This window comes from Rhododendron vialii, chromosome 10a, assembly GCF_030253575.1.
Source record: "Rhododendron vialii isolate Sample 1 chromosome 10a, ASM3025357v1".
NCBI classification, from domain to species: Eukaryota; Viridiplantae; Streptophyta; class Magnoliopsida; order Ericales; family Ericaceae; genus Rhododendron; species Rhododendron vialii.
In genome coordinates, this window is record NC_080566.1 from 32,358,218 (window position 1) to 32,372,950 (window position 14,733).

The 14,733-nt window shown below is 36.3% G+C and overlaps 1 protein-coding gene across 1 annotated transcript; it reads left to right on the plus strand.

Annotated features, from left to right (window-relative positions):
• Positions 1-483: 483 nt before the first annotated feature.
• LOC131302451 (probable trehalose-phosphate phosphatase J) lies at positions 484-4,064 on the plus strand. The gene is made up of 12 exons (XM_058329111.1): positions 484-712; positions 824-1,146; positions 1,502-1,642; positions 1,752-1,823; positions 1,951-2,043; positions 2,227-2,283; positions 2,419-2,520; positions 3,037-3,114; positions 3,232-3,301; positions 3,414-3,484; positions 3,575-3,667; positions 3,762-4,064. The coding sequence occupies exons 1-12, from the start codon at positions 709-711 to the stop codon at positions 3,885-3,887; spliced, it is 1,230 nt and encodes a 409-aa protein (XP_058185094.1). The 5' UTR covers positions 484-708; the 3' UTR covers positions 3,888-4,064.
• The last annotated feature ends 10,669 nt before the right edge of the window (positions 4,065-14,733 follow it).

Consider the following 14,733-nt stretch of genomic DNA (forward strand, 5'->3'; position numbering starts at 1 on the left):
ATTTCTTGATTTGTAGGGGCGAAACGGTGCAGTTAAACAGTTTCGTCCTTACAAATCAAGAAATAATACTTACCGATATTCTTTGGAGCTGATTTTTTACAGGGCCCCATAAAAATATTATTCTAAAATTTATGGACATTTTTTTGTATTTTTTTGAGAGTCGGGATGAGCCGTATAAAAAATATAATGAATGTTGTAGCATATGATTGATAGTGTATGTAGCATCTTTCAATTCCAAACGTATATATGGATCCACGTGGATAAAATGTCCAGGTGGTATTGGCTGTTAAGGGCGTGAGCGAAGACGGCGTGGAGCGGATGCTTATACGGTGCCGTGGGCCACGTTTTGAACCCTCAGGATACTGGGCGGTGGGGTTGAACCGTGGGGCCCCCCGTAAGGGTCCCACTAGAACTTGGGGCATCCCCTCTCTCTCTCTACAATACACTAGTATAAAACAACCCATATGGGACTCAATCTTTCCCACAATCCTCTCTCTCTCTCTCTTCAGCTCTTTGAGACCCATTTTGAGTTTTCTAAGTCGGTTAGTTTTGTTGTTCAATCAGGGTCGCAAAATTGACTGCATCTCTGTTTTCTAACCTTGAAAGCCAGAGCTCTCTGTTTCTCCTCTGTTTTCCTTCCCACCGAACAAACTTTTTCTATACACAAAAGGCATTTTGGCTATCAGCGAGAACACAAGTTTATCTAAAATGGGTAATTTTCAATTTTGAGTTTGGTGCTCTTCATGAGTTTAAAAAAAAAGAAAATAAATGATGCATCCATGAAACAGCCCTAATGTTGTGATTTCGTTTTGATTTTTGGCAGTGAGTTTGGTTGACGAAGGAGACAGGACGACTAAGCAGAATGTGGTGATCACCGACGCGAAATCGGGCATCAACATGGAGATAACGGTGGCGGTGACGACCAACCCCTCGGCCGCCGCCCTGTTCACCACCGCGGCGCAGAAGCCGCCGGTGGTGCCGGGCGGGAGCTACATCACCATTTCTCGGAAGAAGCTGCTCCAGAACCTCGAAATCAACGGCACTGCGGCGCGAATCAACGCCTGGGTTGACTCCATGAAAGCGTCCTCACCTACCCATGTCAAGTCCACCCCTTCTCTCTCCTCTCAGGACGAAACTTCTTGGATGGTAAGTCTCCTACCTTTTCTCTCTCTACATACTAAATGGTACTCCTCATGTATACGAAAATACATAAACCCACATCGAAAATACAAGAACCCACATCATTATGGTCCTCCTTATGAATTTGAGGCCTGGTACGGTCCAGATTCACTGTGAATCTGAACTGTAAATCTGGACCATCCATTTATCGACCGAATGTTCTGAATTCTAACACATTTGAATTTCTTTTCAAGGGTACTAGCCTCACAAAAATTTGAGTCACAGTCGAAACCTCAAAGTTATGGCTTCCCCACTAAAACTAGAGCGACATACATATTTACATGAATACTGCTTCAACGAATCTGAATTTTTGTTGGAACAGCTACAACACCCATCAGCTCTGGAAATGTTCGAGCAGATAACGAGCGCTTCGAAGGGGAAGCAAATCGTGATGTTCCTCGACTACGACGGCACGCTTTCGCCGATCGTCGACGACCCGGATCGAGCTTTCATGTCCGATTCGGTAATTTCATCATCATCATCTTCTTCTTCTTCAATCCTCTGTTTCAAGTCTAAACACCTTTGCTTAGTGCTCTGTTTTATTCATAATTGTTATCTGTTTCAATCAATAGATGAGAGCAACAGTGAGAAAACTTGCCAGATACTTTCCCACTGCCATAGTGAGTGGCAGATGCAGAGACAAGGTACTTGCTCTTGTATTCTCTCTCTCTCTCTCTCTCTCTCTCTCTCTCTGGTGCATATTTTTACAGAGAGAAAATAGCGTTGAACTAATTCTTGTTTGCATCTCTTTTTTTTTTTCTTGGTTCAAAGGTGTATAGCTTTGTACGACTAGCAGAACTGTATTATGCCGGAAGCCATGGAATGGACATTAAAGGGCCATCAAAAGGTGCCCAATACAAAAATGTGAGTCAAAAGCTCGGTGTATTCTTGTTTTTGTAGTCTGCCACACCACTGTACATTTCCCCATACACATTTTTTTCCCCATTTTAGAACTGCAACTTTAATAGTACCAAAGGCCGGAGCATACGCGATAATTTTTTTTATTCTAAGCTGATAGTGTTATTTTTTTGGGTACGTAATTTTCAGGATGATGAAGGTGTTCTCTGTCAACCTGCCAGCGAATTTGTTCCGATGATCGATGAGGTTGGTGTTAATTTTTTAGGCGAATCCAACGAATTTAAGCTTGATACATATATCGTTGGAAATATGAAAAAATTTCGAATAATCAGTCGTAACGCGATCAAGTTTCATAACACTCCTTTACTATAAAATTTGCAGGTTTACCAAGCATTGTTGGAGAAAACAAAATCTACTCCCGGTGCTAAGGTGGAACACAACAAGTTTTGCATCTCCGTGCATTTTCGCCTTGTCGATGAAAAGGTAAAATGGTAACACTATTAGTACTATTTGCGTTTAGTTTTTATGAAATCTTCAAGTCCTCGCATAAAAAAGAGGCTGATTCTCGTGAATTGATCTGCATTTGTCACTGTACGGCATCTATGATTTTTTGAATTTGAAAATCCTGTAGTGTAGCCCGAATTACAGGGGCTGTAAGGCGGCCAATTCGGCCATCTATTTTGACGCTGCTGATTTAAATTTAATCCGAACTCTTATTGATCTGAACTGTCTATTGCGCGAATTAAAATCTGAGTCATCCATTACCGGGATGGACGGCCGATCCGGCCTTCAACCCTTTAGGGTCTATTGTTTTTCTTTTTAAATTTTCTTTTGATATGATCAAGGTTTGTAAAGCAACATGTTTGGTTGTTTATTGAGTTCTTGCTTATAAACTCCTAATTTACATAATATGATAATAATTTTTTGTCTTCTATCTACTAATAAAAGTAATTAAACAAGTTGAAAAGAATCTGACCAAATTGTTTTATAAAAATACAGAGATGGTGTGAATTGGCGCAACAAGTGAGGTCAGTTCTAAAGGAGTACCCAAAGCTTCGATTGACTCAAGGAAGGAAGGTACGATATGGCATCTCAAAATTATTATTATTTATTCGGTTCTATTTTTTGTATGTGGGTCCAAGTGGAAGATGCGTATCTTCAATTTTTTTAAATATATTTTGTTAATTAATACAGGTATTAGAGATCCGTCCTACAATTAAATGGGACAAAGGGAAGGCTCTTGAATTTTTGTTAGAGTCTCTTGGTGAGTTTTACTTGTAATTGTTTATTTGGCATACAATGTAGGGATGCTAATTACTAGTAATTAGTGTGCATGTATTAATCACTAACTTTTGCAAAATGGATTCTTCTTTTAGGGTATGCTAATTGCACCGATGTATTTCCTGTTTATATTGGAGATGACCGAACAGATGAAGATGCATTCAAGGTATGCAATACGTGAAATAATGTATAATTTGTAATTCTTAAGATTTTCCCAAAATTTAAATTGATTATTTTTATTCGTATCCCGAATTAGGTTTTAAGAGAAAGGGGACAAGGTTTTGGCATTCTTGTGTCCAAGATTCCGAAGGAAACCAATGCATCTTACTATTTGCAGGAGCCATCCGAGGCAAGAAACTTTTCACATACATTTCCTGTACTACTTTAGTTTTTTTAACAATAATTTAAGCTTACTTAGAAATTATCATGGTTTTACGCAACAGGTAATGGACTTTCTGCAACGCTTGGTGCAGTGGAAAAGACTGTCATTGCGACGACAACTCCGGGTCCGGAGACAGCTTGAGGAACTCAAAGTGTCAACAACTGAGAAATGTCTTACCGTGGAGTGACAATATGTGATTTCGAGTTCAAAAACTAGGGAGAAAAAAAATGAACAAAAAGAGAAGGAGGAAGGAGGGGAAAGAAATATTGGTTTCCTCTAGGCTGTAAGGCTTGTACATCATGTAATTTAACTACCCATGTACAAGGAAATTAAAAAGCTTTTCTCTTGGTCGTGACTATAAAAACTCTCTCTCTCTCTCTCTCTCTCTCTCTCTCTCTCTCACACACACACACACACACACACACACACACACACCCACACATGTGCTATAAAGGCAATTTATTGACCAAAATTTGGCATAGGAATTACTTATTTCTTCGGATGCCCTGGCAGAATCAGCTCTCAATTAAGAATATGCCAAGTAATGATGTTAGCAGAATTTAATGCATCAACCAACTTTAACAGAACACTGCCCAAAAAAAAAAAAGAAAAGGAAAGAAAAGAAAACACGTTATTAATTAGTATCAGGCCCGCAAACCTAGACCCTTAAAAAGATGTATTCTTTTCGTTCAAAAATTTTGAAAAAAATACCTTCGGAGTGAAGGTATTTTTTCCATTTTTTAAAAATTTTTTGAACAAAAAAATGCTTGTTTTTAAAGGTTTAGATTTTCAGTACAGACATTTATTTAGGAACGGAGAGAATATAAGATTTGCAGATTCAAGAATCCATTCTTTCAACCACGTTGAAGGCATATCAAAAAACCTATGTTGAAGGCATCTCTCATTTCTGCCAAATACTTCAAAAGGTAGTATTGAGAAAGTACTTGGTTATTTCATTTGATTACTTCACGTGTAGTTTCCCACCATGCACTCCTGTCGTTTCTAATACGCTGGTGCAATCAAATCTGCCGCAAAATATGAAAACTTATTGAGGATAATTGTATAATTTCACACTTTTTGAGTGTGAACTTACCCATTCCACATAGAATGTATACATATAATCCCACGGGACATGTGGTACTAACCGTACTATTAATCAAATCACTATTAAGGTCTGTCGTTATGCTATTTGATCCCACATTGGTTTATATTATTTTTGGCCAAAGTTTAGTCTAACGACTCGCGTCAGCTGACCTGTTAACCCTTAACGCAACCATGTGACTTAAAAAGTTAACATCAAATTATACAGTAGATCAACACGTTTCATATATATTACACACAAAGTTCCCAATCCACCGATGTTGGACTTCAAATGTTAAATTTAGGATGATTCATTTGAGAGGAAAAGAAACTAGTACATTAGGGAGGACAAACATTTCCATAAAGGGGAGATACGAGCCACTGTATTCTGGACTATAGCATGAGCACTATATTCAGGTCACTAATTAAGTTGTACTATTCTTTCACTATTAGTATTGTCAAACAAACTGGCCCTCAAGATAATGAATGCTATATAGACTAAAATACTTTGTGAAGAGTTCTAGGCCTCGGGCGGATAATGATGGGGTCTTTTATTAGGATTTTTATTTCCCTCCTTCTATTTTGTTGTCTAATTTTATAGTTTGTGACTTTTAGTTGAAACTGAGATGCTATATATACACTGTTTTTATTTATATTTTCAATCTTAATTTCCACCAATCAAAAGATGTGAATAAATCCTTTTACTCATAAAAAATAGGGCAAAGTCTACTTTGACCCTCTGTGGTTATTTTTATGTGCGGATACTCCCCTCATGGTTCAAAACTGACCATATAACCTACCTGTGGTTTTGAAAATTTGTGGATAGACCCCCTCCTGTCATGTTTTCCATCCATATTAACGAACACAACATTAAAAGACCGATATACCCTGATCATGTCCTTTGATTCTTTTTTTTTTAAAATCTAACCACACCGTCCCCCATACCAAAAATTGCATCTAAACCGTTGATATTATAAATTTTGACGAGTACTACATCTATGCCAAAATTCAAGTCAATCAAAAAATGAAAAGCTTATGGTCGAATCGATTTTGTTATGAAATTAAAATTTCAAATTTGAATTTACTAAAAATTAGATCACTGGGTTATTGATGCCTGATCGAGATGATTTTTTTTACAGAGATACTCTATTCTTTATTTAATACATTATGAACAACTCAAATTACATTTTAGAGGCGTGTGAGATACACCTCTGTTAATATAGATGAAAAACATGACGGCAAGATGTCTATCCGCACATTTTCAAAACCACAGGTAATTATGTGGTTAGTTTTGAACCATGAGGAAGGTATCCGCACATGGCGATAACCACAGGGATGAAAGTGGACTTTGCCCTAAAAAATAGTATGCATAACTATTCTCAAAAATATAGTAGGAGTATTAAACTACTATTAATTTATCGACTGATTAAAAACCGGATCAACGTACAACATTATGACTAAGGGTTCGAAAACCTCTTAGATGTCAGTGAGACTAATCGTACAGAGCTTTAGCCAAACCCTTTCTATGAAGGTTGGGATTGATCTTATAGGAATTAGGCGATGTACGTGCACATAAGCTGTCCTGGTTATGACAACAAGACAAATAGAGTATTTCACTCGGTGTATATGAGTATTTATAACAATACTCACTATAGTTGTTTGTAAATTTAGGTCATAATGTTAAAATCATTTGCCACATCAGATTCGATGAGTCTTTTTTTTGGTACCATTTAACAATTCTATTGCTAAATTATTTTCCTTAAGAGGACGCACATTGCTCGCACCACCGGCCAATGATCCAATTATTAAAGCATCCAACTTAAAATCAATTGGTAATGAATGGAGAGACTGGTTAGTCTCATATACTAGTTTTTGAGGACATAATTTACCGATGTGGGGTAATTTCCAACACCAATTCATAAGATAATTACATTTGATGAATTTTAACATGGAATAAATACCAGTAACATCATTTCTCAAGAAACATTATTATTCCCTTTGGTACTAATTATTTGCCACCATGCATTGACCTATTTTATTTACTGTAATCGGAAAATTAATTAGAACCATTATTTGGAATAACAGACAAAATGGGTGATCCTTGTCCACGGGAGAAATTCATCAAATTAAACAAGTGGATAAAATATCATATTAGCACATTTATGATTGGGTCTTATGTGATTCAAGTAAAGCATGCATGGGACCCTGCAGGTTTGTGTTATTATCATTGATCGCTTTTCTCCTTTAACTGCATGCTATGCTGACTCAGAAAAGCTAAGTTGTGACTTAGATAAAGGATAAATTTTTTGGGTGAAAATTAGGTATAGTACACGTTGTATCCAAGCGCGCATCCAAGTTGACCAAACATGTTTTGAACGACCAGAATTTTAGAGAGAGAGAAAGAGGAGAGAGAGTGGTTGGATCTGGGACGTCCAAAACACATTAGGACGGCTCAGATGCGTGCTCGTGTACCACGTGTATTATACCCAATTTGCACCCAAGCAATTAAGAACTTTCACCTCTCCCACCGGTCCCGTGTTTAGTGGAATGAGTGATCACTTAATAACATTTGTGATCTCTCCACTCATTGCCAATTGATTTTGAGTTGGATATAAAGTTTTCACATGGTATCAGAACGGGGTCCATTTCATCCCAAATTTTAAAAATTTACAATCCATACCCTGCAATGACAGACCAGCAAAAAGGTTTCCCGATGATAGGACTCAAAAAGTAGCCACACATGAGGGGAGATGTTATGGAAATATAGTCCCACATTGCTTGGGGGTGAAATGGGTGATCACTTAGTAACATTGGGACCTCTCCACTCATTGCCAATTGATTTTGAGATGGATATAAAGTTTCCACAAATTAAAGACTTCCTCTGTTTGGTAGAGGGGGCTTCATATTTAACTTGCATTTCAGTAGGGTTTTGGTGATGGATACAGCGTTGTGGTGATGATAAATATTTTCTCTCAGATTGGGTTAGCAAATGGCTCAAATCCAAACATTTTAGGGCGGGTTGGTTCCCCTATGGTCACACCCAATGAGATTCAACTTCACTGGTTGCCTTTTTACTTTGCCAAAAAAAGATCTAGATAAGTATTTGTTCCTTTTTCTTTTCCTTTTCCTTTTGGTTTTTTGATACTTACACACATAAATTAACCAAGTCACACAATGCATGCAAAAACCGTCTTTTAAAAAATTCAAAACTATTGAAATTCATGAGAAAAAAAATTAAGAACAGGAGTAGGGAGCTTTACCGAAAAATCATGACATGCGGAGTAATGTGTATTAATTTGTGGGTTTCTGTTGACTTAGGCTTCGTTCTTTTGAACTTAATTTAAATTTAGAAATTGTCTTTATTTGAATTTTGTTCGCATTTGTTAGTTTTATGCCAAATTTTTTTGGATTATTGATTCATCTCGACGAGAGGAATCGGAAAAATAAATTTTTTTTACTTTTACCCAAGTATTTTGAAAAATAACCACTTTTCAGCAAAATAATTAACTCTTTAGTGAATTTCCAATTTTCTACTTGGGCCCCGTTCCGTTAATGTTCTTTTTTTAAAGTATTTATTTCTCGCTTTATGAGACAGATCATTTATATTACATTAAACAACAATTTTGTAAAATGTTTCACTCACATCTATCCTACGTGGCACATTGAGGGTTGTGATTGCTATGCAAAATTGAGTTTGACCCAAGGGTTAAAAACTTTTGGTATGTCCTTTTCAAATTTCAAAATCCCATATCAACAGATTTCCTTTTACTGTACATTGGATGGTTGATTTAATTTTGGGTCAAATTACGTATGGACGTGCTTTCAGACATGGGTAAGGTTCTGGTTCTTTTATAATGCATCACTTTTAATTTAAAAAATAAATATTTATTTAAAAAATAAGTACTTATTTCTCTTAGCAAAATGATTCCTTAGGCCCAAATAATTTGCAATTTTCAGTTGACCATATTGAGTAGTCCTAACTCCGATTGTCTCACTTATTAACACAAGTTACCTCGTGCTGCTCATTAAAGGCTCGTTTGAACAAGTCATTACTCAACTCGTGATTGGCTTGATTAAACTCGTTTTGCTTGGTGAACAAGTCCAACTAAAACCTATTTTAAAACTCGTTCAATATTCTAACCAACCTTTTTTTTTTTTTTGAAGATGATATTCTAACCAACCTTGATCACTCCATTATTCGGGTCATTTATCAACCCTACGCGTTATCAGTTTTTGGTTCCTTATTCCTAGTCTCTTAAAATCTTGATTAATTTTTCCTCTCTACACTAACCGTTGGAATTTGGGCCCGGTCCGGGACCAAATCGGGTCGCCCATGTGGGCATAACCCGGTAACCGACAAATTAGAGAGTTCTATCTCATCTTGGAGATAAGATAGGAGAAGTGTTGAAGTAATTCTAATCTCTTAGAGCATCAACAGTGGAATAATCAAAATCAAAATGTTGCTAAGGTTAATGATGTTTGCTCAAAAAATGCTCACATTGGAATAACAAAATCTAGCAACCTCTTGGCAACTCATCAAATTTTGGTCTTTGAATAATTAAAACTAGCAGCATTTTGCCAATAATCAAAATTTTCCTCTCTCAATCAAGTACACCATCATTATACAAAAACCTTCTCTCTATTCCCCCCTCTCTCTCTCTCTCTCTCTCTCTCTCTCTCTCTCAACAATGTTTTCAAAAACTATTTTAAAAAAATTGTATTTTTCAGATTTTTGCAGAAACTTTTTTTTAACAAAAAACTGTTTTTTCAAAATTTTTAAAAAGTGTGTTTTTAAAAAACTGTTTTTGAAATTTCAAAACTCTTTTACACAAAACATTTAAAATACTATTTTTTTGGTAAACGAATTTTGAGATTTCAAAACTGTTTTTTACACAAAATCTGTTTTTAAAAAATTGTATTTATAGTTTTTAAAATTTCAAAACTGTTTGTGTAAACACAGTTCTTTTCAAATTTCTCAAAACTATATTTACGGTTTTTAAGTGAATAAAGTGCGTTTTTTGAAAAACTGTTTTTTTACACAACAATACTTTTTTTTTTTTGAAAACTTTTTTTATACAACTGTTTTCTTTTTCTTCAAAAACTCTTTAATAAATAGTTTTTTTTCAAAAAATATGAGTGAAATGAAGGGAAAAAGTTTGGAGAGTCCATTGGTTTTGATTATGGGAAAAAAAAAATCAATGTGGGATTTGACATTGGTAACTTTAGCAACCTCTAAATGGATAATCAAAATCTAATGTGGCTTATTTTGCTTATTCACATTTGCTTATTCTACTGTGGATGCTCTTAGGATTAGAAGACTTCTAAAGCATTTAGGATGCTATCTCTCTATTTATTTCCTGCAGGATGTTCATAAAGAACATACAGAAGAATACACACAATAATATACACCAGAGATATACAAAAAGTGAAATAGAGTTCTGGCAAACTCTCCCTCTCTCTCTACCATTAAAGAGCAATTCAAGCTTTTGCACCGTGGAATAGTGGGTGATACTCGATCCTTGTAGTATCACTCCATCGTAAGAATTTATCGCTGATTTGGTATGTGATCAAGAGTTCGTAATCCATCCACACCAAGGTCCAGTTCGGTTAAAGTTCGTAAGGTAACCCGAACCACCCACTTTCGCGCAATGATTATATTTTTCTAACACCAACAAACCTAGTTATGTTAACAAGTCACCCACTTTATCCAGCAGTTCATGCTGATATATATGATGTGAGTTGTTGATTTTTTTGTTCCTCTGGTGTTAGGACTTCTCACAGGTATATAGTTTGTAGAAAATATCCAAATAATTGACCAATTTTGGGTTACATATTTTTATAGGTTGTTCAATTCTTTTCGGAACGGAGGAACAACCCTACAACCAAGCCATTAGATGGACTCGAATGCGCAACCCAAACCTCCGGAGAAGTTAGCGTTACCACACCGGTCACGGCTTTCCACTTATTGCAAGGCACTCATCCTATAAAAAATCAAATCTTAGACATTGAGGAGTACTCTTAAAGCCTGGATGTTATTCATTTTGTTTTGCCTTTTGCACAAATATACAGATCATGGATATATTTTCCTCGTAGCTTGACTTGAAGACCTCCACCCACCCCCCCCCCCCCCCCCCCCCCCCCCGCTCTGTCTCTCTCGCTCGCTGGCTGGCTGGCTCGCTTGCTCTCTGCTATTTACATATGTATAATGTCCACACGACACACGTCCAACGTTTGTTTGATTGTTTTATAGCAAATAATGCGGGGTTTTAGGAAGCCGTTGAAAAGATACGCAGGGGCACATGCAGACTGAACAGTTAGACCTAGACTAGCAGATATATATATATATATATATATATATATATATATATATATATATATATATATATATATATATATATATATATATAGCAAGACTGTTATATGGAAGGTAGTCATTCCCTATGAGTTCTTTAGATCAATAATTGGGACTGTAGATGCATGTCCTATATCTGTCTCTTTGGTTCCGTGTTAAGAAACAATGCCATTTACTACTTAATAAATAAGCGATCCACAGTTTTGGTTGCTGGTTGTTTCGGGTGTTTTGGCTTCTTTTTTTTGTTGTTTTCGGTCGGCATCTTACCTTCTTCGGGTTTTGGTTCATGGGTGGTATTTTTTCGCCGGTGTGCTTGTGATCTGTTTAATCTTTGTAATCTTTTCAAAGATTAATAAAATCTTTTTTGCTGAGCAACAAAAGTAAAAAAATAAGCGATCCGCTTATCAACAAATTTACAAGACACAATTTCGTATAGGGTTATTTTCTTACGGCAAGGATGATAAACGAGTTGAGCAAGACGAGCACTGAATTGTTTTAGTTTGGCGAGGTTAAATGGATTCAATCATGAGTCGATCTTGTCCATATTGACTTTTTGTATACATCATAAGTTGAATGAGGAAACTAATAAACGGTTCAATTCAAAAAAAGACTAATAAACTGTTAAAACTTAGTTTGAAAGCTCAATGAGTAGAAAAAACATCTCGAACGAGCTCTTAACTAGTCATCACGAACTCGCATTTGAGTAGCTTGATTCATTTATCAGCCCCGGCCAGTTCTTTAGTTGGCAGTCCAATAAAGAAACCAGGGCTAAGTTGGCAAAATGGTCCTCCAAGGGGTCTAGATCTAGACAGAGCAAACTTAAAGAAACCGGGGCTAAGTTTTAATCATGCAAGATCTTGGGGCAATAAATTAAGAGCTGTCTCCTTTCTCGCATACTATGGCTAAGCATACTCCCTTTTCTCAGACAGAGAGAAAGAAGGGAAGTTTTCCGGTGAATTTATAATAATAAGTCCCTTCTTCAATACAAACATTAGTTGGCATCCCAATAGCACATAAGTGCGTTTAATATAATAGTACTAGTAGAAGTTGAACCACATGAACTGTGTGGATTGACTAGATGTTCTACCCACTCATAAAGGCTATGGCCCATGTTCCAAAAACAAGAAACATTCAATAACTAGACTTCATTAGTGGAGGAGGGATCCAATATTTGATCTTCAATAACCAAAATTGGGGAGGTCTCCTCATTTGTTTATATTAATGCATGAACTCCATAATTGTCATGAAAAGAGGAAGTGCTACAATGGACATTTTTGGTCTACTATTGTGCATCTATATGTAACCCTTTGAATTGTTTTAAATTCATAGCACTTTAATATGCCATTTGCATATGTGTAATCGATAACATGTAGGAGTACTTAACAATTCATGAACCCTAAACTTGTTGATTTAGAAGGCTTTATATAGGGTATGGTCATGATTTATTATATGTAGCACTGAACTTTGCATCCACCAAATGACGTGGCTATGTGGGACTTGCCACTGCCCATCCAGACATCTACCGAGACTCTCTACCCGAGCCCAGCCTCAAAGCTGACCAAAGCCAGGCTGGGGTGTCACAATTTGCCTATAAGAAGAGATCCTAGCTTACACGAAATTCTCTCAGGAAAGGTTGTTTAGTTTGCAATAGAGTGTTATTTCAGTGATTAAACTTTCTAAGAGCAGTTATTTTATGTATATATTACCAAATATTAGGTATGTCTCCAGTTATCCCCACCCAGTCCCCATCAATTAGGAATCCATCAATTAGGAATTACATGTGCTCTGTTATTGTTATTATTGTAGTGATTATCTACTTTTTTTTGAACGGCGGAAAAAATTACTCCTTCCGTCCCCATTTTTAGAGTCCAGTATTTCATTTTCGGCTGTTCCTTGATAAGTAACCATTTTGTAAAGTTAATGGGTAAAAATTGATGCATTTTTTATTTTGCCCCTAAAAGTGAATTCCATTTTAAAAAGTTAGTAAGTAAAAATATAATGATGATGTCTTTATAGAGGGTAAATAGGAAAAGTGGAGGTAAAAGTTAATGTGTAAGATGTAATGATGATATCTTTTTAATATGATGGGGTTACGAAGCATGATACTTAAAAAAGGACGGAGGGAGTATTAATCTTTGAAAACAAATTACAAAGATTAAAAAAATCCTAAGCAGCATCAAGCAGGAAAAGAGAAAATCCACGAGAGGAAACAACAAGATCCAGCAATTATATGCCAACAAGGACTCAAAAGAAGAGAATAATAATCAAAAGTTGGCAAGGGACCAACAATGACTCCCAAATCAACACGCAAAAGAGACACCAAAAAAGAAACATCCCACCCAAAACCTAAGAGACACCTAAGAGTCAATCATTGGAGTGATTATCCACTACAATGCAACCAAAAACACATACTTCAGCAGGTAGTGAATTCTGTGACAAAATACAGTGCCATTTCTAATTAATGCCACAGTTGGGACAAGCAATGTTATTGTGCTATTTGATCATTTAACATCACAAAAAGTTCTAGATTACTGGTAAAAAAAAAATTAGTGAAAACGAATGATTTCATGCTAAAAAAAACCTATTACAAAATAGGAAGTGGTCTCACTTTAAATTGCAAAATAACTATTAAGACTCATAACTCTAACCCACTTTATAGGTGGACCCTATGTGAGTATAGAAGGCCAACCCCATTGGGTGCTTGGATTTGAAGGATCCCCACCTTATAGAAATGAAATGGAATCTCCTTCATCCTTTTTTGTCCTATATACATGGTCAATTGTTCAATACTCCCGGAGCACACATTGTCATTGACATGTAGTACTCCCTGTAATTAAAAGATCGCCACCACATAATGATGATTCTTTGTCTCCTGATCACCCAACAAAAATGATTGATAGTGTACCTCAGTCCTACTACAAAATTGTCGCAAAGTAAAAAAAACATGTCCCTTGGTCCCAAAATTTGTTGCAATGTAAATAATTGAAAGTACCATGCACGTAGGCAATAACACGTGGTACTCCGAAAGGGCTGAATAATTACTCTATATACAAGTACACTTACACACCTATATATGCATATAGCTGCAAAGTTTCTATCTAGGGAGAGGCCTCTCCTTTTTGGGTAGGTTGTGAAAAGGAAAGCCACCACTTTTTGTAGGGTATCCGGAATTTATAAAGGTTGGAAGAGGAGTTGGAATCCACTAAAAAGGGGGAGGTGTACTTTGATGGGAAGAAAACATATGGGGTAATTTGGAGAGAGAGAGAGGAGGGACACACATGGCTCCAAAGTTTTGACAACCTCGGTTTTTCTTTAGGACGTGGAAAGATGGAGTCCACTTGAAAGTCTAGGCTAGATCGGACAGTCGCTCGCTCTATGATTGGTGCCCTTAACTGAAATAAACTACTACTTTTTAAAGTCTTTTGTATGAGCTTCAATTATTGGTGGGGATGAAGAGGAAAGAGTACCCCTCAATTCACCAAATGCAAACCAACTCTCCTAAAAACCCTTTCCTTTTTGCTCTTTCTTTTCATGACTTTGTCTTTTTAAAGATTTTTTTATATGTTTGATGTGGCAAGTAATTTAAGAAATATATATATTT

Bases quoted from the DNA above. Each gene is read 5' to 3' on its own strand.
- LOC131302451 (XM_058329111.1), top strand. The intron at 1,643-1,751 runs GTAATTTCATCA...TTCAATCAATAG, and splicing joins GAGCTTTCATGTCCGATTCG to ATGAGAGCAACAGTGAGAAA. The intron at 1,824-1,950 runs GTACTTGCTCTT...CTTGGTTCAAAG, and splicing joins GTGGCAGATGCAGAGACAAG to GTGTATAGCTTTGTACGACT.